Below are 22,782 nucleotides of genomic sequence, written 5' to 3'. Positions count from 1 at the left end.
CACACGTTCACAGATGCCAGGAGCTTTTGACTGCCAGCGAACGCGAAGCTTTTCTCTTTTTCTATCAAAAACCAAAGCCATCGTCGTGACAACTAATCTCCTCTTTCTCCTTTCCCTCCACCTCATTGTTGATCAGTGGCCTGTTCCTGTAAGAGCCGCGGCAAAATGCGATGATTATGAGCTGTCAAATGCCAATTACCGGTAATTCATCTCTGCAGCGAGGGGTAGATGAGACAGTCACTCGACAGCAGCCGTCCTGCAGCTCTTCCTGTCTAATTCATGCCACCTTTGAACAGTTATCTGGATGACATTAATGGGAGATTTGAATGGATGCTGGACTGTTTATAGCCTGTTCCTTGTGTGGAATACGTCAAAGCTTTGTGGTCTTCTGTTTCCAGGATCACATTTCAAAATGAAGATGAATTAAATGCATCACCAGATAATCATGTAAGAGATATTTTTACACCAACAATGGAGTGGATGGCTTCCTGTGTGTGAAGGTCAGAAATAATCTGCAGAGCATCTTGCTAGAGTTATGTTTGTCAGCTGGATCTTCACGTTTATCCTCCCCCACTCTCACCTGAAACACTTTTATTCTCCTAAAGATCCCCACAACCCCAGGGATCAGCGACTGAAGCGTTCTAACAGCACACTCGTGTTGATGGCCTGGAGCTCCGTTTAAACCTGATTGCCCGACGATCTCCACAGCTGTTTCTCGGTTTAAAGGTGCCACGTCGGTCGTCAGCCTGCAGTTACTCCTGACTGGTAAAAAGCTGCTGGATAGAGATATGATGGAGTCAAATGATTGCACGGCTAACCCCCATGTAGCGGCCCATTCTGCTGAGGCAGACGCCGTTTTACCGCTGGATGAACACATAGATGTGATGGGAGGAAAAGTAGCCAATCCTGCCACTATTGAAACTGAAATGGCCTTTTCTTTTAGCTGAACAACCAAACTACCAATTACTTTTCAGGCTTTATAGTGACTGAAAAAGCATCTTAGATGGGAAAACAAGTGTTTCTCATCCAGACCTTCTTTAACCCACAGCGTCATTTTCATAATTTTCAGATTGTGCCACAAACTTTGAAGCATTTTTGTGAGACTTTAAACACAGTGATGCATAACCAGACTCAGAAAAACTATTAAATTATTTCATTTCAGAAACAGGAAAGTGATATGTTTAGACATATTTAATGAATTAGAAAATCATTAGAAAGCTTATATTTCAGTAACTCCATCACTAAGTGAAATACAGACAGATTAATTTCATGCAGCCTGATGTTTTCAAGCCTTTTTCTCTGTTAATAATGATTTCTGCTTGCGACTAATGAAAACACAATTTGATTAGAATATTACATCACCCCAATAAAAAGCACATTTTTAATACAGAAATATGGACTTAATGGAAACAATGTTTATGTATATTCAGATTTATTCAATGTGTCTCTATATTCATTTTCTCCATTTTCTCCTAATGCACATAATTGAATTGATCTTTTTGGTAACTAACATTTGACTTTGTGTAATTAAATATCATAATTCCAACTGCTTTGTGATGACATCAGAAGCTTTTTAAACGTTAGTGAACATTTTTTGCATGTTTGTGTGACATTCTCACAAAACTATAATTCTAATAAATTCCCACAACCTCTGAAGCAAAGGGGTGAGAGTGTCATACTGCGGGACCACATGAGGGGGAAAAATGTGCTGAAGAGTTGATACTCTGAACTCTATCCATGGCAACCCAAATGCCTGAGGAAACAGCAGAATGAAAACTCCTAAATGCTTCTGCAGAAGCTTGGCAGAAGAGGAACACTGCAGTCTGATAACCAACTGAAGCACGCTGCCAAAACTCACACAAGAGTTTCTGAAGAGAGAAAAAATCTGGCCAAGAATGTTGCCTGAATGGAATCCAACTGAACACCGTTGGGCTTTTTTGTGGAGACGGTTGCAGCTGAACAGCAAAATCCATGAAACAAACGGATGTGAAGCGGAAGAAATGTTTGAACACGGGATCCCTGGATGGAGGTTTTTTTTTTCTCCACAAATTTGATGCAATTAGTTAAAGGAAGAAATTGAAATCCTATGAAATTCTGAGTCCATTTAGATGCATGCGAGACTGCCTGCTGTAGCTTCAGTTTGAGCTGTTAAATCTAGATATTTATTCCATTCTGTCATTTGACAGCGGCTGGAAATCATCCAGATACAATCTGACACAAGTGACATGGTGACAGGCTGACAGGGGGGAAAAACCCCTCCAAAACAAAACAGCTGTGCATCATTGCCTTCTATTAGTATGTGATTTGGATGTTAATGTGGATGAGTGAGCACCCCATCAGCATATTCCTCCTGTTTACACTGCACGCCGTCTACACGGGAAGCGCCGCATAAACAGGCAAATGCCACAAGCCTCTAAATGTCAATTAAGTGTGATTCATCTCTCCGGAGCGTCGGGAGGCAGGCAGAGTATGGCCATTCATTTAACCGCCTCCCCTCTTCGACTTTCCACTCCGTGTAGCTGAAGCTGCAGCGTGCAACAGCAGAATAGGAGGCAAATTGTGGGATCATTGGGGTTATAATAGAAAAGAATTGAATAGATAAGGTTTATTGAGGTGCATTGACACCAATTTCCCCAATAGCTCGTCGTGCATATGTTTAACCTTCTTTCTGAAAAGCATGAAGGCAACCAGTGGATAGATGTGATTTCATTTGACAAAGATCCTTCTTCCAATAATTGTCTTTGTTGAATTACAGACTTCAATTGTTAAAGCTGAATGACGACAGCCACCGGCTTCGTACTGAGAGAAAAAGGAAAAGAGTTTCCATCTAGAGTTCTGCATGACAATCATATAGTGTGTAAAATCTATATTTGGGACATGTATGAGTGACGTTTCTCATTGATATGGCCTCTGCTGATACATATTGTGTTCAGTAGACTTGGTAAAGTGGAGTTGCTGTGGTTTATTTTTTCACGCTGCGCTATGCCAAACGATCCCAACCTTTTGTTAACTTGTTCCCCTCCTCACCTGTGATGGCGCTGCACCAGCAACTGCTAAAAGAGACAACACAAAAACCTCTGAAAAAGACACTGAGCGCAACTTCCTTCTTTATGAAACATAAACAAAACTGGAATCGGATTTTAGTGATAGCAGTATTTCTTTTTCACAGTTGGTTAAAGAACACAAGCCATTTTTTTCTCTGCCATTAGACTTTCCCATTTCTTTTCGTTGTTTTTACCCACAATTCCCTGTGCTATTGTTCTTTTCCTGATTTTGGTCCTCTTGGCATTCACATATACACTCAAACTGCGCCAGAGTTCACTTCAACCAAGCTGAGGCAGAAGTTTGTAGGCGGACCAACATCAAAGTTCAATTACTAATTCACATCTGGCCAAACAAATCGGACTTTCTGGGCAAGTGAACTGGATTTCAATTAAAGTGGTGGACTAAACAGGGCTGGTGTGACTGCACCTTTAGTTTGCCTCTAGCTTACTTGTTTAAAGGCTGTGCTAGGTTTGCATGAGGAATTGTAAACCCATTCTAAGGTAATAGATGTGCTGAAGCTTTATCAGTCTTTCTGGTCTGCAGTAGTGAAGAGAGAGTTGAGCCTGAAGCTGTTTCAACTTTAGCCTATGGTCAAGAGATATAAAGAGTGTTTGAAAGATGGAGCTCTAGATCAGCTGCTGCCTGTGAAGCTCTTGATGTCCCTGAGAATGGCAAATCCAGCGGGTCAAATTACCAAGAAAGACAAGGAGCTGGAGCAGCCAACACAGTCTTTCTTTCACTATGGGCATCATTGTAGGGGATGCAGTAATAGATCTCAAATTACGTGCAGAACCTGTAACAATGTGGTAAGCCATGCATTTTTAAACTGACTGTGTTTAAACAAGTCTAGTCCAGGACTCTGCTCTTTTTTCTGTGGTTGGCTTTGCAAATGTTCTCCCCTCATTTCTTAGCATTTCCATTTGAACCCTTCACTTTATTCATTTTCAATCCTAAATGTCCAGGAAATTGATTTTTATGAAATGATCATTTTTCAGAGAAAAATGATCTGGATGAGTCTGGATCTCTTTTATAAGAACAATGTTTTACAGCTGGTTTGGTATGAATGCTTAAATAATAGAAAGCCTTTCTATCCTGATCTTGTTCTGGAGTTTAGTTTAAGGATCTTGATTGTCTCTTTCCACCTTTTAACTCTCATCCCGTTCTGCTTCTTCTTTTCGACCATTTTCAAATGCACTTCCTTGTCCTGCGTTTTCTCTGCCCACAGGCTCTCCCTGCTTTAGTCATAACTTTAACCCCTTTACATTAATAAATCTTTTTCCTCACTTTCTTTTCACGCTGTTATTTTATTCACTGCATTTATCAGTCTCTGTAATTTCCTTCCTTCCAGCTTCTTGTACACTTTTCCTGACTTTTTACTCCTTGATTCTTTTGAATATTTAATATCTAGCTGCTTTATTTCTCTTCATTTATTCCCCACGTTACAGCACATTTTCTCTTATTATTTTTTGCTATAAATATATTTTCGACATCTGCAAATAATCTGAAAGTTTGTGCCTGCTTTTGTGTTTCTGGTGGTTGTGGATTTTCATATCAGTTTAATGGGATTAGCAGGATTTATGTTGATGAGTTAATTGAGAAGAAAGAGGAAATATAAAAAGCTGATGCAATCTTGGTTCTTTGTGTAAAATCTGGTTAAAAAGTGAAGGTTTGATTTTATGTGTTTGTGTGAATTACATGGAAGTGGGAGCATTATTGCGCCCTCAGGGTAAAGACTGAGCTTCATTGTCTGAGTCGGTCTCATCTACTGACATTACGGTGAGATGTTCTGATTTATGCATGCAGCAAGACCGCTAAGCATGCATATGACTTCACGGTGAAAAAACCCCCCTCATTCTTCCACATTGTCACACAGCTACATGCATGCTGTAAATCCAGCATAACCCGGCATCGCCTGAGGCACATGTGCACATTTTTTCTATTTTCTTTGTTTGTGTGACTGTGTTTTACAGCTGATTTGCCGCCTAAATCCTCCCCGGCCCGTTCACCTCCGTGCAGCTGCTTGTAACTTATTGTCCTAATCAATCCCTCGCACACTAAGAGGCTTTTTCAGCAGAACCACCCGGGGTTAGCGAGCAGTTAGTGAGCGCTTATCCCCCTTTCTTGCAGGGAGAGCGAGAGGGCCGGCTCCGAGCGAGAATTTTATCTTTATAGGCCCAGAGGCAGGCTGAGAGGGGAGCTGCAGGAGAGGAGACCCTGGTTGGATTTGATACCGGGTCTGCAGAGGGTTGGTGGCAGGGGGGACGGGTCTCCGCATGAGGTCAGAGAAGCAGGGTGAAACAGAAAATAAGCGCCCAGAGTTACTGTAAAAGTTACTGAAGTGGGAAACAAAAAAAGGGATTTAACTGTCATCCCCAAACAATGAAAGCCTCCTCAGAAAATGTGGCTTTTATTCTCCCAGATGCGGGCAGATTGTTGGACCGGATCACACACACAAAGGATTACAACTTCTCTGTTTTCCCCTCTTGTTCCTCCTCTTTCTTTCTGCTTTTATTTCATTATCTCTTTGAGTCACTTTCTTTCTTCGTTTCCTAATTTAAAGTGTAACAAGTTCATTATGGTGCATTAATCTTAGGAAGTACACACACTGTGTTTCTGCAACATGTGTCATTTGCAAACAAAGGGCAGAGGCAGCAATTAGTTTTGCTGGTTAGAAACTTCCTGAGGAGGATTAATTCATAAAATTATGAGCTATTGTTCAAAGCCAGCAACAATTAATGTCAGATTATGATAAATTTATTTAGCACATGGTGGAAACAATGAAAAGAAGCATTAAATGTGATTGGTGGTACTTTTTTTTTCGCAGCATTTATCTGAATATTAGCAGAACTCCTCTACATCAGATTCATTTTGTAATTCTGTCAGAACTGGATTAGAAAATGTCGAGTTCAAACACTGAAAGCAACTTAGGCTGACTTTAACAAATTAAATTGGGCTTCCCAGGAGAACTGTGATGCTATTCTATATTTTACAAACTCAAAAATAAACTGATGAAAAACCTTAAACAGGAAAACATTTCGGGTATTTGCATTTTACGCTGATGGGTCATAATCAGCTTGAAAGCGGAGGTTTAAAATATGTATCTTAACAAATAATCTGTAACAAGAAGTAAGAGAGATATATTTAGAGCATAATGTGGATTGTTTGTAAAACAGATATTCTGGGCTCCAGTAGGTGGCGGTATTGTACACTAAGGGTTCTTTGCCAACCGCCATTAATAAAAGAAGAAGACCTGCTGCGCTGTCAATCATTTGTTGCTGTTCGATGACATCTGACGGTGAGCTGAAGAGCCTTTCTCTCTTGTTTTGCTCTCCAATAACCTGAAGGTTTGTTCTTACGTTAATTTGACAGTTTGTCGTTTGAAGGAGCCAGAAGTTTCTTTATTTTCTTCAGTGCTCTTACGAAAGTCTTCTTGCTGTTTTTTTGTGACGTTACTTTCGATGCGCGACGAGGTTTGTCTAATTAAACTTCCCTGATTCTGTGCGTGACAAGTTTCACACTCTGCTCATCTGTAACATCTTTTCCAGCCTTTAGCGAAAAGTACTGGCACAGTCCAAACATTTGCTCTATTCCAGTAGTGTAGCGTCTGCTTCTCTGTTAGCAAACACTGTTGTGGTCACCTGACCTGCGCATGCGCTGATGGATAAGTATGCTGGGGCGCATTATTTCGTGGAGCGAAATGCTGAAGCGGCCTGCTTCTGTCGGACATTTTAAATGAAGTCCGATAAAATCCACGGTTTTTGTGTATATCGGCCCGATTTCCGATATCAATACTGGATCGAAGCACCCCCAATTACTTCCTGATGGAAGAGAGAGACTGGCAAGGATCTATCCATGGATAGCTATTGTAAATCAGGAGGTTGGAGTAAAATTCTCGATGTGAAGCAAAAAGATGGCCTAGTCCATGAATACATATGCAGATCGACCCACATTTCTCGATTCTGAAGCCCAATACCCAGAACAGAACATCTGCAAAAGAAGAGCTCGGAAAAAAAGAAAACGCATCTCTGAAGTCTAAAGATTTAAAATGTGGGACGAAGTTTGATTTTCTGTCAAAAAACTGTAATCTGTTCCCGATCAGAGATTCTGCTGGAGGTCCATGGTGATCTGAAAGTTTTCCTTCAGTCACACAACGGAGCTGCATGTTAATCAAGGGAATCACTTTTTTATAGTGTTTTTGTTCAAATTTAAGCACAAGTGATAAATGTTCAGCCTTTTTCTAAACTTGCTCTTTAAAACCAGATCCGGCCAAGCTCTGAACTCTGACTTCTTGTCTTGCTGCTCTCTTTAAGTTCAAGGAGTTCGACTTTCCTATTTGTTCTTTGTGAAGTTACGTAGGTCCTTTTGACCGGTGCTGCTCAGCAGAACATTTTCTGCTTGGGGTGAAAAGCTGATTTTGCTTTTGCATCAAAAGCAGAAAATCCCCAAACGGCGTGGCGTTCCTGGAGGCTCGCCCCCTAGCGTCAGCCCCCTGTGGGTGATTTTTACTGTAATAAGCAGGAAAACTGGCTGAGAAGCTCCTTGAGGCTTGTTACTAAACATTTTTATCTTTAATTAAGTTATAGCTCCAGTCATGAGCGATATTCGTACTCTACTAGTCATTTTCAAATTAAGAATTATATTTAGAGGAATTTTGCAAATCCTGATTTTCCCTTTTCTCTTGCTGCAGGTGTCGTTGCTCAGAAAGTGCGGGTGGAGGAAGAGTTGGAGGCTTATCCCACAGAATCTGTTGATCTGCGCTGTGAATTCGTCGATGGAGGGAGTTTAACCAAGCTCACACAGGTTGGCACAAAAACCAACACTTTTTGATTGGCTTTGAATGCTTTGACTTTGACTTTCTAAAGGTTAGAAGAAGGGAGGACTGGATTATTTTGGGGCTAAGATTTCTCCGTCTCCCAAAAACTTTCAAAGAATCAACAATAAACATGGTTTTCTGAAAGTAGATTGAGCTTCTGTTGAAAAGAGTTTCTTTTTGTACAGATAAAGAGCAGATTTTTATGGAAACCTGAACAGCCTCCACAGCAGAATAAAAGCTGGCTCTCAGAGGCTCCAACAAATGGGTGGGGGGGATGAAGCACCAAAGGATGACTGGAAAACATAATGATGGATCTCTTTTTATAGCAGTGTTCACACAATGCAATTTTTCTGTGAATCTAAGCTTTTCTCTAAGGATTACAAAATATTCTTTCTTTATTTTGCACTTTAATGCTATTTAATCTGTAAGTGAGTTGTGTTATTAACAGCATAATTTGTATTCTGCCGTCTTTTCCACTAAGTATCAGAGCATCGGCTACTTTTCTGAACATTGATTTGTTTTATCGATTTCCACAGATCATTCTTTGGTACAAACCTCTAATCATTCTGGGATAGCATCATTTTTCAAGATTTGACTTAAAATGCTTGAATTCCAAATAGAACATTTCAATAAGATAAGAAAATGGCCAAACAAACTGACAACATTTTAACTCCCTTGCCTTTAATGCAGGTTCAATTCTTCTATGATTCCTTTCAAAAGGTTGAGTCTGTTGTTGTAAATATGTGAACACTTTTTCAGAGTTTTTGTAATCAAACACTGATGTTGAACGAGAAGCTCCGGCTTGTAGTTTGTTCTTTTTCACCTTAAAGGTTTTCTGTCTGAAAGAAAGGTCAGGACCTCTCAAGATCTTTCACATCGGTCTCGCTTGCTCTTTCTGTGCCAGCGCACAGTGATGTTGGAACAGGAAGGAGACATCCACAAGTTGTTGGCACACAGTTGGAAGCTTGAAATTGTCCAGAATGTCTCTCTGTGGAGAGCCAAGCTAATTTAAACCAGACTTATGCTTTGGAATACCAAATGGAAAGGTGTGAGTCATCACTCCAGAGAGCCCATCTTCGCTGATCTAGAATCCAGTGCTTCCACTGCATCCAGTGCTTTGTGTTTCACTCGGTTGTCTGTTAAAGCGTCTGTATGTCTCGCCGGTCATGAAAGTGATTGGAACTCTGAAAATGAGTGATTCAGATGGGACACCCAATGCCTTTGGAAAAATAGAGTCAAATTAGTAAAGATTTGGAAATTCACTTTGTTTAGATTAAATTATTTATTTTATCAGCATATTTTAAATAATCTCATCTTGCACACTGCAAAAACACAATCCTTAGTATTTGTGGTCTAGTTTCTAGTGCAAATAGCTTCGTTTTGCCCTATTGAAAGTGTGTTAACTTACAAGTATCTTTCCACAAGAAATAGGAGCTTTTTTTAGGTTAATAATTCTTCAATATTGATAAAAAACCTGTTCAACTTTTTTCACTGATAACTAAACATCTTCCCATGTTATAAGTGAAATTAGTAATTTTTTTTCCAATATGAATATAAAGAAATTAACTTGGAAGTAGTTCCTAAAAAGTTACTTGTAAGTTTTGTCATATTTCAGTTGTATTAAGATATTTTCACTAGAAACTAAACAAAAAATATTTGGTGACGTTTATTCATAGTGTAGATAGTTCAGTCCAATCTAACAAGAATTCACACAAAGTCAAATTCAGTTTGATAATGGTGACAGATATAAATCCAGAGCAAACCCGGATACAGTAGAGAGAAATGACTGTTTTAAGAGGACCAGGACTCCAGCAGAACCAGTACCAGTCTCTGCATGGACGGGGCTCTAACCATTTCAAAAGTTGGACAGAAAAACAACAGAAATACAGAGAACCAGGAGTATCAACCTACCAACTATATGTGGGAAGAAAAACAAAGAACCTTACGTTTGCTGAACTTTCTGCCTCCATAACAGATTCATATCTGCAGCAACGTTCTAATGAGCTGCAGACAAGGAATGAGAAGGAAAACAGCAGCCTTTGGCATTAATGTTACAGAATAAAAAAAAAAAAATCAGAGGGAAATAAATCTAATCTAGCAGATGCTCTGCAGAGCTTCTGTTCTACAGCTTAAATAAACACGCCCACACCTCCATGGAAAGGGGCCACTAGTTGGTGTTTTGTTCAGACGTCCTCATTCTGCTGAGTGAGTCTGTGTGTGCATCTACCTCTGCTGCTAAAACAAACAGCTGTTCTGCGCTAGGGACAACAAAGCGGTCCGACACGTCTGAGTCTGTTCCACAGGTCAACTAAATAATTGCTTTGGTCAATGAAACATGTTTTATAAACTTTATATTCGGCCATTAGCAGGCTCTGTTAACACATTCAGAAACATCACTGATTACATGAAGTTCCCAAAATAACTTGGCATTATTTATGTTTGTCTTGCATCACAAATTTAAACCTTAAACATCACAGGGTTTAATGGATTTACATAAAAACATCCAACATAAGATTGTTATGAAATTACAAAAACAATCTTCTGATTTCTTAAGTTTATTTTATTTTAGATTAAAGAAGCACCAATTATGTAAAAATAAACTAAAGGTACTTTCCAAGAAAAAGATTTATATCCCAAAATATGTATTTAAATATGTCCAATCCTATACTGAAGTTCAGTTCAGAATATTCTCAATTATTGTAGTTACAATGGACTCCCATTATTTACAGGAGCTAACAATCGAAAATGCCTGCATTTTCCCAGCTATATTTTAGATATGCTCTACAAAAAAACAGCAGTTTTCTGCAAGTAAATTGAAGTTATTTTCATCCACAAACGCTGAACTGTGAATTGGTCCCCATCCAGTGTACAGCGTTTTCTATCCGCGGAGCCCAGGTGGTTATATCAGGTTATCTCCATTACAAATGTATGCAAAACTTTTTGTTATCCTGCAAAGGTTGTAAAATAGTAAGAATTTTGCTATTTCAGTTTTTCCTTTAAATGAGGCATTAATCAATTTCACAAGCGGATAAGTCTGCCCACATTGTCCAAGAAGACAAAAAGCACTTGCAAAAAACTGTTTCCATTACAGTCTTTGCAATTAGCCAGAGGAACGCCATATTATAAAAACTGACATTAACTTCACCTCACAATCTGATATTAAAGATGCCGCTATGCAGGGGTAAACAAGGCAAGCAAATTAATTCTGCAGGAGGTGTCACGGTTTTCTCTCACTTTCTGTCCATTTTGAGTACATTTCATAGACTACATAAACCGCCGCATAAATGAGCTGTTTGCTTGTTCAGATGGATCTTCAGGGATCTGCTGCCCTCAGGCTGCTGGTTGGAATCAATAGGTAATTTGCTCACATATACAAAATCTGAAATTGCACATGGATTCATTAGACCTGTGTTTTATTTTCGCTGCAATCAACAACTGAATAGGGAGTCTTGTCTCCTAATTTGAGATGATATGTGGTGTAGAGTCTGTATCCTTGTTTGTATCCCCCCTCTGTTTCTGCGTTATTTTCCCCCTCAGATGTCATTCGTTTAGATGTTTGCTAAATGTGTATTGATGAGCTGTATTCCTTCTCCTTCCTGGACTCCCATTTTAGCCAATATTTGGCTGTCTCTTTGAAAACAGCAGAGAAAAATGAAATCAATGTGGGAAAGCATCACAGTGTTCTCCCTCTGGGCAGAGTCTCTGTAGATATCGATATTTGTCACAATCAGAAATCTCACAAAGAAAAGCTTATAATGGTCCTTGAGAGGGAATCTGTAAGTAAAGCAAACCTTTCATTCAGTCCCGAAAAAGATTTATGGCCCCTTATCGAAAGAGTTTTTTCTTTCTTTACCACTTTGGCTAATTTTGGTGCTTCTCAGTAACTTGAGTGTCATCAACAATTAATCTGTATGAATAATTTCTTTGAAAAAAAAAAAAAAATCTGTAGTTGCACTGCAATGAACTGAATGTGGAGGACATGTGGCAGGAAGAGTAATCTAAAAAAGAATCAGTAACGCGATAAGATGCATCCATCCGACATTGAGAAGAAGATGTCAGTGAATAAATGTCAGGTTCTTGGTGTGAAAGCAACTTTTCCATCTTTGCTTCAACATACCTGAATCAAACGAATAATTAATGAGCTGGTGCAAGCAAAACCTGCTGACATGGAAAGAAAGTAATTCAGAAAGTAAGTGTGTTGGAGCAGGACGCATACAAAAGTTGCAGGAGAGTGAAACTTGAGGGTTGCAGTTACAGACTCTGGATCTCGTGTTTTACATTATGCTAAAATGGAGAGTTCGTGAGCTAATATTAGAATAGCTTATTCCCTACTTTTGTCTTTCTCATAACTGAGGTTAAACCCTCATATTAGAATTAAAGAATATGCTTTAATTCTAATATTTACATATTTTACTTAGAGTTCTGTAAAAATTTCCCCATTTGTGTTTGTTTTTTCAGTTTCTCAAGATTCTGAAAACACAAACAGGACAAGACTTTATTATTTTTTGTAATGGTCGACTTTTTTGTGTCCTTTTTGTTTCCAAATTAAGGTGACAGCAAGTATATAACTTACTGTCACCAAATACAAGTCCTAATTCTGTTTGAACGCTTCAGTTTATATCAGTTTTACCTTCATATTTTAAAAGCACCTGAACTTCTATTTGCTGCTGTACTGAACTGAGATTCAAAGTTAGAAGTTATTTATGAGGTGGCCACCTCTACATTAAATAATTCTGGCATCAGCCTTGACTTCTGATATTTGAAGCAGAGGTACATATTTTCAATGATTCCTCTCTGAGGACTCATTTTATTTATTTACAGAGATGTTTATTTACAGTAGCTTTAACTTCACCCTCATGAGAAAACACACACAGAGACATTGAAACACAAGAGTCACCAAGCGCTTACCTATAAGACTCAATTGTGATTTCTGCTTAAAGAAGTTGAAGTTTATCCTGAAGTCATTAAGTTCAAACTTCTTAAAAAATGCAGCACCACTCTGTAGCGTGTTCTCGTTCATGTTTGCATGCAAAATTACAAATATGTCCCAATACAAATCTAACAATAACAAAGTGACACAAATGTTCCCATTTGATCTGCATGAGTCCATGAAGCCTTTCTGTTCTGTATCATGGTGCAGAAAGTGATGGAAAGGCAGGTTTGGTAAGTCTTTCTGATTATACTGGATAAATAAACCATTTAGTGTAATTTAGTGGGAAATGTGTCGCTTTAAGCGAAGCCACTCGATGATGGTAAAGTAGCAGCTAAGAGCTTTTTACTCTCCACCTCCTACACATGTAAACATAAATCACTGGATTCTGACGTCGGCTGTCCACACTTTTAAATTGACTCTGATCTGCAGGTGACACACGGCATCAAAATAAAAATAAATGTAGTTAAAGCTGTAATAATAAACCATAAAATGGCAAAATGTTAATTTAGCAACAGAGGTGGTTGACGAAGCTTCTTTTAAAAAAAAAACAAAAACAAAACAATTACATAATCCATTTAGATTTCCTATTAATGTTATTAATTTTATTTTCATTTCACAATTTAGTAAAACTGATTTTTTTTTTTTTTAACAAAAGGTTTTATTGGCTCTAGTGGCCTGATTTGACAGTAGTTTGACAGGATATAGGGCAATGAGAGAGGAGGAAGGCCTGCAGCAATTGTCTCCAGGCCGGGAATCGAACCTGCGACCACCACCACGAGAACTAAGGCCTCAATACGTGGGTCGTGCTTTGCCCCTGCACCACCACAGCGCCCCGAACTAGTATTTTTAGTCAAGGTTGCTATAACTCTGTTTAGCTGGGTAATTGGTCTATAAAATTCAATTTAGTCACTGAATAAAATGTTTCGTTTTAAATGTGATTCAGTTGTGTTGTCCTTATTCTCCAAAGAAGACCGAAAAGGCCTGTTGGCATTTTTTATTTATTCATATTTAACTATGTATATTTCCATTGCACAGCAGTGTTTTTTTTAACATGCAATGGACTTTTACTCTCACTCGACTTCCTTAAATTTGCTCATTAACGTTCCAGTGTTTATTAAAACACTCTGCTCTCCCAGGTGTCGTGGATATGGGAACCTGTTGACGGCCAAAGGGACAACATTGCCGTGTACCACCCAACCTATGGACAGAGTTTTCCCAACGTGGCCTTTAAGGATCGAGTTATTTTTCTCCAAAACAATCTGAGGATCCCGTCCATACGGATTAAAGACCTGCGCATGTCCGATGCTGGGCGCTACACCTGCGAGTACGCTACGTACCCGTCTGGAAACGAGCAGGGAACCACCACACTCATAATGCTCGGTGAGTCCTCATACCAAAACACAAACAGCTGTTTGTGTCGTTCATTTATGGATAAATATATGTCAGGGCCACATGTGAATGATTAAAGCATTAAATCCTCCACAGGACTTGTACTTTCTGTCAGCGGAGCTTTGGAGAGGCTTTGAGAAATTTCTTTTACTGTTCATCTCTCCTCTCTGCCATCTGCTTACCTTTGTGTTTTAAAACAAAACGGTTCCCAGTGGACCTGAAGTCAAAGAAGGCTAAATTCTCTGGGTTTATCCTGATAACGTGCTGCATAAAATATAAGAAGGATTTCCTAGAAATACTCTTGATTTGACTCCTGGGGTTTCTTTAGCTCTCTTTCAGAATGTGAAGGAAGACTCTCAGATAATGTGGGAAAGTGTGTTGATCTGAAATGATCAGACGGTAATTTGGAAGATGAGATAACCTGCAGGTGTTTTATTACAGAACATCCTTGCAGAGATTCAGCTTCACCAGCATTTTGTCTTCCTCTTCCTGTCCAGATATTTAAAATGGGTATGCTGTAACGAGTTTTTGACTGGAGCATATGTATTCCTTCTGTGTTTGGAGCAGTCTTATGGCCACCTGCTTAATGTTGCTTTGGTCGCCATTTTCCTGCCAAAAACAGCCCAAACCTGTTGAGGCGTGGGAGCCTGTGGACCCCCAAGGGTGTCCTGGAGTATCTGGCACCAGGATGTTAGCTGCAGAACCTTTTGCTTCGGTCCAAATAACAGAGGCAGTAAATTACAATGACAATGGATACAATGCCACTGCATCCCATGATGCTCTACCCAGGACCCTAATGTGACTCAATCTTGAAAGTAAACCACCAGCATGCCTGTATTTTTTAAATTAGCTAATTTGTCGAGTCATTTCTAAATGCTTTGTGTTTAAAACAAATGTTAAAAAGACTGGGCTTTTATATGGCAAGCTTTTATTCACTAATGCATATCTACTAAACAACGAGCTAGAACTATTTCTCACTTTGTGAATAGGAATATATTCTCATTCCTTAAGAATTACCTGATTGTTGCTGTGCACATTGTAGTTTGTTGAATCAGAACTAAAACCTTTTGTAGGTTGATAGCCAAAAACCAAAATTTATCTTGTTTGAATTTTTAATACCAGTATAATAAAATTATTTTAAGCATTTAGTAATGATAAAAAAAGTCTGCCTTAGAAAGTGATGAGAAGTTGGATTCAGGCCCCCTTCCTGATTATGAATACAATACTCTTAACAAGAGGCAAGTTTCTTTAGGCAACCATCTGCTCCAACATGACAGGAAACCGACAAGAACCAGGACAGAAATCTAACAGGAGAGATTAATGAAGAGCAGCAGAGCAGGACCTCCTGCTAGAAAAGGGAACAATGACAATATGGCAGGAGACGTCCAATGGTTTATGGCAGCAAAGCTAAAGGGATGATTCAGGGACATAACAGACAAGTTCCATTATAATAGAGGGAGCAAATGTGAGCTGGTACCAACGGCAGAGAGGATGGATACTTTAACGATTGAAAATGTGTCTTCTTTCGTTTTGCACAATTTCAAAACCTTCAGTGCCTTAAAAAATAAATTCATGAAAGCAAATATAGCATATTTGAATATTTAAAGTGAACAATATGTGTCGAGGAGCAAAGTTTAAGATGCCAAGTGCTTATTCAGTGTTAGCTTTTACCCTGTGCATTGTCAGTTCTCAGCAGACTGCAAAGCAGCAAACACTTGAAACCAATAATGGGAGTAGTAGAAAATACCACTGAGACTGCCGTCTTTGTGGTTTCAACTGAGTGGGTGTTAAAAGGCGACACATTCTTTTTGTAATCTTAGACGGCTTTCACTATTTATCCATTTGCCTCGTCCAAAAGAGAATGATGCCAAAGTTTTTTCATCTCAAAAAAATAAAATAAAAAAATATTAGAAGGCTTTGTGCTTAAATAACAAACTATTCATTTTGTTGTTTGACTGAAGTGCTGCATGCACACATTAAAAATTAGTCCTGGAAGAAAAACAAACGCTCCAACATAATAGAGCCTGAGCTGAATAGACAGAGGAGTTTAATATTCTCTAGATGCTTGATGCTTTTATTCATCACTCATTCTTCAGGGAGAGATGGTATTTTGAATCCTTGTTTTCTGTCTTGTTGGTTTATTTTGCAAGAGAACATATTATTAGTCATTTCTGTTATTGAACCATTCGGTCAAAAGGCTGTTTATCTATTGTAAAGAGGGAGACGAGATCTTTTTCAAACGGAGGCTGTGAATACATTCTTACCTGTTTTTCATATTAAATTCAAGAATATTTTGTCTCATATACAATGTCAAGAAAACCCGAGATCATCCCACTTCCCCATGCTGGAGATTTTAATTTAACAGTAACAATAAATGAAGTTACCTTTAAAATGAATCACACTAGTGACATCTAGACCCAACAGTAGACTTAAACTTCAATAAAATAAATCCGGTTGTGTGTGTTGTTTTTGTCTCCTGCAAACGTTGCTTTAATTACACGTCTTTTTTCTATCCAATCATAAAAAATCAATGTCAGACAGAGAGAGATGAAACAGGAACAGCAGGCTTCCTGAAAAAGAGGAAGAGGAGCTAAAAAGAGGGCACAGAAGATCAATTCCTTATTTGGAAACAGATTGTTGAACAACTTAAACTTTTCAAAGATTGTGGAGGCAACAGGCATAGGAGGAATGTTGAGCAACCCTGGGTCAGTAGCACAGACATCAGGACATAATGTCTCTAAGACAAAGATGAATATCAGATCGTCTATCCAAGCCGTCTGTTTTTTGACCAGCTTCACAGGAGTGTGCAAGTAGTTTTGACGTCTGTCATGGAAGAGTTGGCTGTTTTCTAAAGAGCATTACGTCATATTCAAAGGGTCAGTAGGTCGTAGGGATATATGTTCCAGAGAACTAAGTACACCGAAGATGCATTTTTTTGTTGTAGTTCTGTAAAAGGGATATGGAGATATTTTCTGGCTTATGCACAGAAGGATTTGGGCTAAGCCTCCCAACTGCTGCTTCTGTTGGCACGAAGTGGAGGCAGACTGGGAAATACCTGCTGGAACGCTCAGTTGTCTGTTTGTGTGGATCTGAGGTGGTGCCAAACTCCCTGAGACTGAACCTGGCCTGACTGAAAGCTTTTGGCAAACTGAAAACCTCGAAGTCACTGGAGAACAGTCATATTCTATCTTCTTGGAAATGCAGTCCATATGAGCCAATCACATTAGACCCCACGGCTGCTGGAAGCCAATCATATTACGTTGTATTGGATATTGAACCATGGGCTCCCTGATTGTATCATGACTTATTTTAGTATGAATACATAATCCTAACAGCACTTATTGGTTAGAGCAGCACAGCCAGCCAATATTGTTCGCTCTTGTTGGAGTGTGAATTTAAAAACATCTCTTGTGTGGCAGTGATTGATGGCATATCATCTTGGATGGGGACCACATGTAATAAATGGCAGCCAAATATATTACATCTTATTGAATTTAGCAAAGCCAGCAAGACAGAAATATGATTGCAGGTGAGGGTGAGTGGAGTATATTAGAGGTCTGGTATATGTGCGTTCGTACATCTGCTGTTTCAGACGAGGGTGGGAATGTACATTCGGTTGAATGGGGGTAAGCTGACTTCACTGAGGGGAAATAAATGGTGTTTTTTCTCCTAAATTCTTTCAGAAACCATCCTGTTTGAACTTATTTGTTTGGTTTGCTGGTTGAGTTTCTCACAAAGCTGTTGTGACTGAAGGTATTTCTTGGGGTGACCGACGTTTCCTCTAAAAACAGAAGCTGTTAGTTATAGTCGCATACAAAATCACAATCTGGTCAATCTGAGCGAACTCATAATGCATAAGAGGTTTTGGACGCTGACGCCGATGAGGCATAACATTATGATCACTGACAGAGGAAGTGACCAGGACTTGAACAAGTTTGACAATTAACCAAGTTTTAAAACTAGACCACTTCACCAAACAAACCCAACTCATTAAATAAATCCTCATGTTGTGGGCGGCTTGAAGACCCACTCAACTCGCTAAATATATATGTTTATATTTGCACATTTAGACCCATTTCACTTCTTGTCAGTTACATAATTCTCTCTGAGTCTAATTTTAAGTTTGGCATTGGAACGAAGTTGTGCCCTGTCAGATCTTTTCCAGCAAGAAAGTCGTAGAACGACTGAAAACCTTCAGGATCGTCCCAGTCAAACAGCAATGCATTCAAAGTAGATAAAGACCCAGAACGTAAAGGAGAGATGACATACAGTATACCTGGAGACAGCTTTGGTTCCCCCTAGAGGAAACTTTTATATGCTCATGAAAGGAGTCTTAAATTGAAGATAAACAGCCTTTAAATGTGGGAACTTTGGATGCTTTTAATATCAGTGCGGCTATTTTTTCTTCTTGCATGTCAAAGATGGTAAAAATTATTTCTAATTAATGCCTTTTAGACACTTTGATGGTTCATTGAGGCTTTCTAAATTAATCTCAGGCCCAAGTTATTGTCTGGTAAAATTTCAAGAGGCCAGTAATGAGTTGTCAAAACATTACGCAACATTACGATAAAAGATTCCTGTAATATTGAATATTCATGTGTTTTTATACACTGACATGGAGTGCAGACGTAAACATATGTTTTCATGACAACCTGTGTGAATGTGTCAGGTTGAGAGGAGAGTTTTATGAACCTGGGCAGCTGGTGAGACGGATTCTAAAGCCTTCGCAGGATCTAGAAGCATGTATTGATTTTTGACGATGCATTCAACAAAGTAGAAAATAACAGAATAAATCACCTGACCGCCCTTCATCACAGTACACCGCTCAGAGATGCCATGTTTAGAAACGGAGAGAGGACGGAAACATCAGTGTGTGTCCCCAGCCTTTTGTCTGATCTGCCCTGAAGACGCGGATCGCTACCAGGCGCCACACGTTGATCAGATTTTCTATTTAAATGATCCTGTTCTTCTACATGACTATTTTTTATTTTGCTGAAACTGCATGGGTCACATTTACCAGCTAACATAAAGCCAGGCTCATGGGTTGCTGTAATCTGATTTGCTAACGTATCAGTTTCAATTTTAAGAGCCACACACCAGCGCAGCCCACTAACCCAGAGGCATCAGGGGAGGAAATGGTTGAGTTATCATCAGGGCGAAGGTTCATCTTGTCTTTACCTGGGAAATACATTGAGCTGTGTTTTCTACCAAACCAAAATGCTTTTATATGTATTTGTGATTTAATAATTTGCTTTTAACATAAATTATGTTCTCATAATGTTAATTATTTACCTGCAAATTTGAATCTTATTACATATTTCTTTATATTATGCAGAATCTACAATTGTGAATTGGCATCATTTAAATAAATTTTTAATTTAATTATTGCCTGTCAAGTGATGCACCTTTAGATATTTCACTTTATTAGATGAATCATGTCATATTAACCATTTGTAGCATCATAGTCTGTACAAAACCCTCAGTGGTAAAGTGCATTGTAAATATTTTACTTTCAGCAAATGGAGTTTTTTTTTGTTTTTATATTCCAGTTAGTGATTTATGAATCATACTGAATAAACATGTGGCAACAATGGGAAGGAAAGTGTCTCCTTTACAATGAAGAATCTTCTATATCTTTACAAAAATGAAGTTTTAGATTATTGAATAATAATCTAAAATAATAATCTTCATTCTGTTCTGTTTGAGGCTGAAGTAAAGGGAGATTGTGTTGGTTTCTAACTGTTATGAACTGTTTACACTTGTAGCCACAATAACAATCTGACAAATAGTCTGTAACATGCATTTAAAATAAACTTACATGTTCAGTTGTTGTTTTTTAATGTATTTTGAGACTAAATAAGAATATAACCAGGCTTCCCACCTGTCGGTGAGCTCTGTTTGTTTAACCTAATTACTGTGCTGATAGAAAACCTCAGGCTGAGGTAAAGAGTCGAAGCTGCTCGATTGGATGCAACGTCACGAAAAGCATCATGGACAGATTCTCCTGACGTCTTTAAGCCTCCAGATCAATCAGAAACACATTCAACCGCTGTTTTTTTTTTCTTTCATCCTTTCTGCTCTGACTCTTTAGCCGTATTTCTTAATTTTTCCATCTCACCCTGCATTTGTTACATAATTTAATTACAGCTTTGTGTCATTTCTATCAATTTCTCATTTCTTCTGTTAGTGTTCTTAGTGCCGTCCCCTCATGTAGAGACAATTTCTGCATGTGCTTTTCTATTGCAGAGCAACTCTGAAGTCACCTTCATACAGGGTTAACAAGAAGGGCTATAAGATGGAATAATAAAATATTTGATAATAAATTCAAGCAGTAGTGGGAATGTACATTTAAAACACTGAAATTCTTTCTTAGTTGTAGATGGATGGGACAGATGGTGCCATTCCACTGTTCTTCTTATGACACAGATTCTCTTTACCTCACTCTAGAATTTAATTATCTCCAATAATTACAAGGCTCCACCTTGGTGCCGTCACTCATCTTGACAAGAGCCTCACAATAGCAGTTCTGGCTTATTTTAAGTCTGTACCCAGAAACAAGGTTGAAATGTTTCCTCTCCCTCCGTGACGACTCGCTGTCCTGTCACCTCAGCAGACGTTTCAGTCAGCGAGGTGGAGCCAAACGTCTGGACTCTGGCAGTTCTTATATAAGAACTCGACAAGATTGAAAAATGGACAACCCCATGATGAAACAGGGGCCAATCTGCGCAGCAGGCAGCAGCTTCGACGTGTCATTGATGCTGGTATCAAAGAAGTGATACATGACACACAGCACAAAGCCAGAGGCGAGGTTCTGATGTAGAACTCCGACCAGAATCAGAGCTGCAGCTGATTGACAAGCTCACATCAGAGAGGAAAATTCAACCGTCTTTTCCAAAATACCAGCGCAGCACAGAGCAGAATTAAGAAAAAAAACTCAAAATGACTAGGATGAGGAAGGTTTTATCATCTTATTCTGGGTTGGATGAAATGTGGCTCCATCAATAAACTGTCCAATTTAAACTGCTTATCAGCAAGCTGACAGGCATATTGACTGAGAGCCAAAGTTCCTTCAGAGTACCAATCTTTTAGTGTTTATCTGTAAATGCTCCAATGGTGCAGTCACTTATGAACGTCACTGAATTAGGATATCATTTGAAAAGGTGATTTATTTAGGTCATTTAATTCATAAACTCACAAATAGCTTCTTCACACACAGAGTGGTCTACTTCTGCTGTGTATGTCTGTTTGATTCTTAAAGTAGATCAAAGTTCAAATGCTGATTCAGAACAATTCTAAAAATATTAATACACAAATATTCTGTTTATTTTATGACCCACACAATGATGCATCAGGAGCTGCTGCATCCCAGTATAATCATAGAGTGTCTAGTGAAAGTAAAAAGTTTGGTGAAAAAGGGTAAGCAGAAAATAACATCTTTAATGAGAAGCAGAGCTTGAACATTTATGAAATCTTGATCATTATGACTGAGAAATTTGCTGAAATAATAAGACACTGGGGGTCATTCAAACAAGCTGTTAAGTCCAACCATAAATATGATCATTTTGTTTTTTATATAGACAGACATCCATGTGAATGCTTTGACCTGAGATTGTGGATTAATAACAATCAAGGGTTGTAGACATCATGTTCGTATGAGACGATAAATACACAGTTCATGTAGAGGGCATTACCTTATTATTATAAATAATAAATATGCTGAAATGTTTCCTTCAACTAAAGATTGTTTCTGATAGAAAGGCCAGATGGGCAACTCTCAAAATATAATGAAGCAAAGTAAAAAGAGCATAAATACTAGGAAAATATTGGATATTTTTAATGAAACCTTTTTAGAAATTACATTTTAAAAGCATTTCTACTGTTTGCCAGTGTTTCACAATGCCAAAAGTACCAATTATGGCTCGAGTAACCAGGTTATCACTGGGTCATTGTCAAAAGGAAGACGAGACGCCACAGCTGATGATGCTACTGAGTTGAAGGTCATTATTAAACCAATAGAAGCTTCATTAGGGCCTCAGCAGAACCGAGGCTTGTTGCTCCATGTCACACCGCAGTGATGCACAAAGAGACGCAACCAAGTTATCCGCGCAGACTGTACAGGATATGGACGTACAAAAAAACATTTCTGTTGGTCTGATGTAACATTCTACTTTTAAGATTTTCATCAACAATCATCAAAATTAGGCTTAAATATATCTATTCCATGCTCTAAATGTTTGAGTTTGTTTTTTTCAATTAAATGAATGAAATAAAAAAGCAACTTTTTGAGAATATTCTAATTACAGCCGCAGCTGTAAGTTTGAGACAGCAGATGGTTGCTGTTCTTCTTGCAGAGATGAGACAGCCTGTTGGAAATGTACTTCCACACACCTGAATGACTCGGATTAATCAAAGTGAAATCCTCCTATTTGAAGGAACTATTTGCCCATACTTTATATCAACATGTAGGGAAACCAGGCTGTGCGGAGGCCACTTGTTATATACTATATGTTCTGCATCAAATATGAAAAGATTATTGAGGATACAGAGATGTGTGCATGAATAAAAAGCAATCCTCTCACCTCTCGTGGCTCAAACTCATGAA

General features: G+C 38.6%; 1 protein-coding gene across 4 annotated transcripts in view; it reads left to right on the top strand.

Annotated features, from left to right (window-relative positions):
* Nucleotides 1–22,782, top strand: part of pvrl2l (PVR cell adhesion molecule related 2 like) — a 310,183-nt gene that overhangs the window by 141,502 nt on the left and 145,899 nt on the right. For 3 of the 4 annotated variants that reach the window (XM_055055336.1, XM_055055335.1, XM_055055333.1), the window contains exons 2-3: nt 7,733–7,845; nt 13,928–14,171. In XM_055055336.1, coding sequence (XP_054911311.1) covers nt 7,733–7,845; nt 13,928–14,171 — 357 coding nt within the window. Of the gene's footprint in view, nt 1–6,303; nt 6,341–7,732; nt 7,846–13,927; nt 14,172–22,782 lie in introns of those variants that run through there. The other variant, XM_055055334.1, reaches the window with a different exon arrangement.

The sequence above is a fragment of the Poeciliopsis prolifica genome, unplaced genomic scaffold, assembly GCF_027474105.1.
Source record: "Poeciliopsis prolifica strain line A6 unplaced genomic scaffold, Auburn_PproV2 SCAFFOLD041, whole genome shotgun sequence".
NCBI classification, from domain to species: Eukaryota; Metazoa; Chordata; class Actinopteri; order Cyprinodontiformes; family Poeciliidae; genus Poeciliopsis; species Poeciliopsis prolifica.
This window is presented reverse-complemented; position numbering and strand designations above follow the sequence as displayed.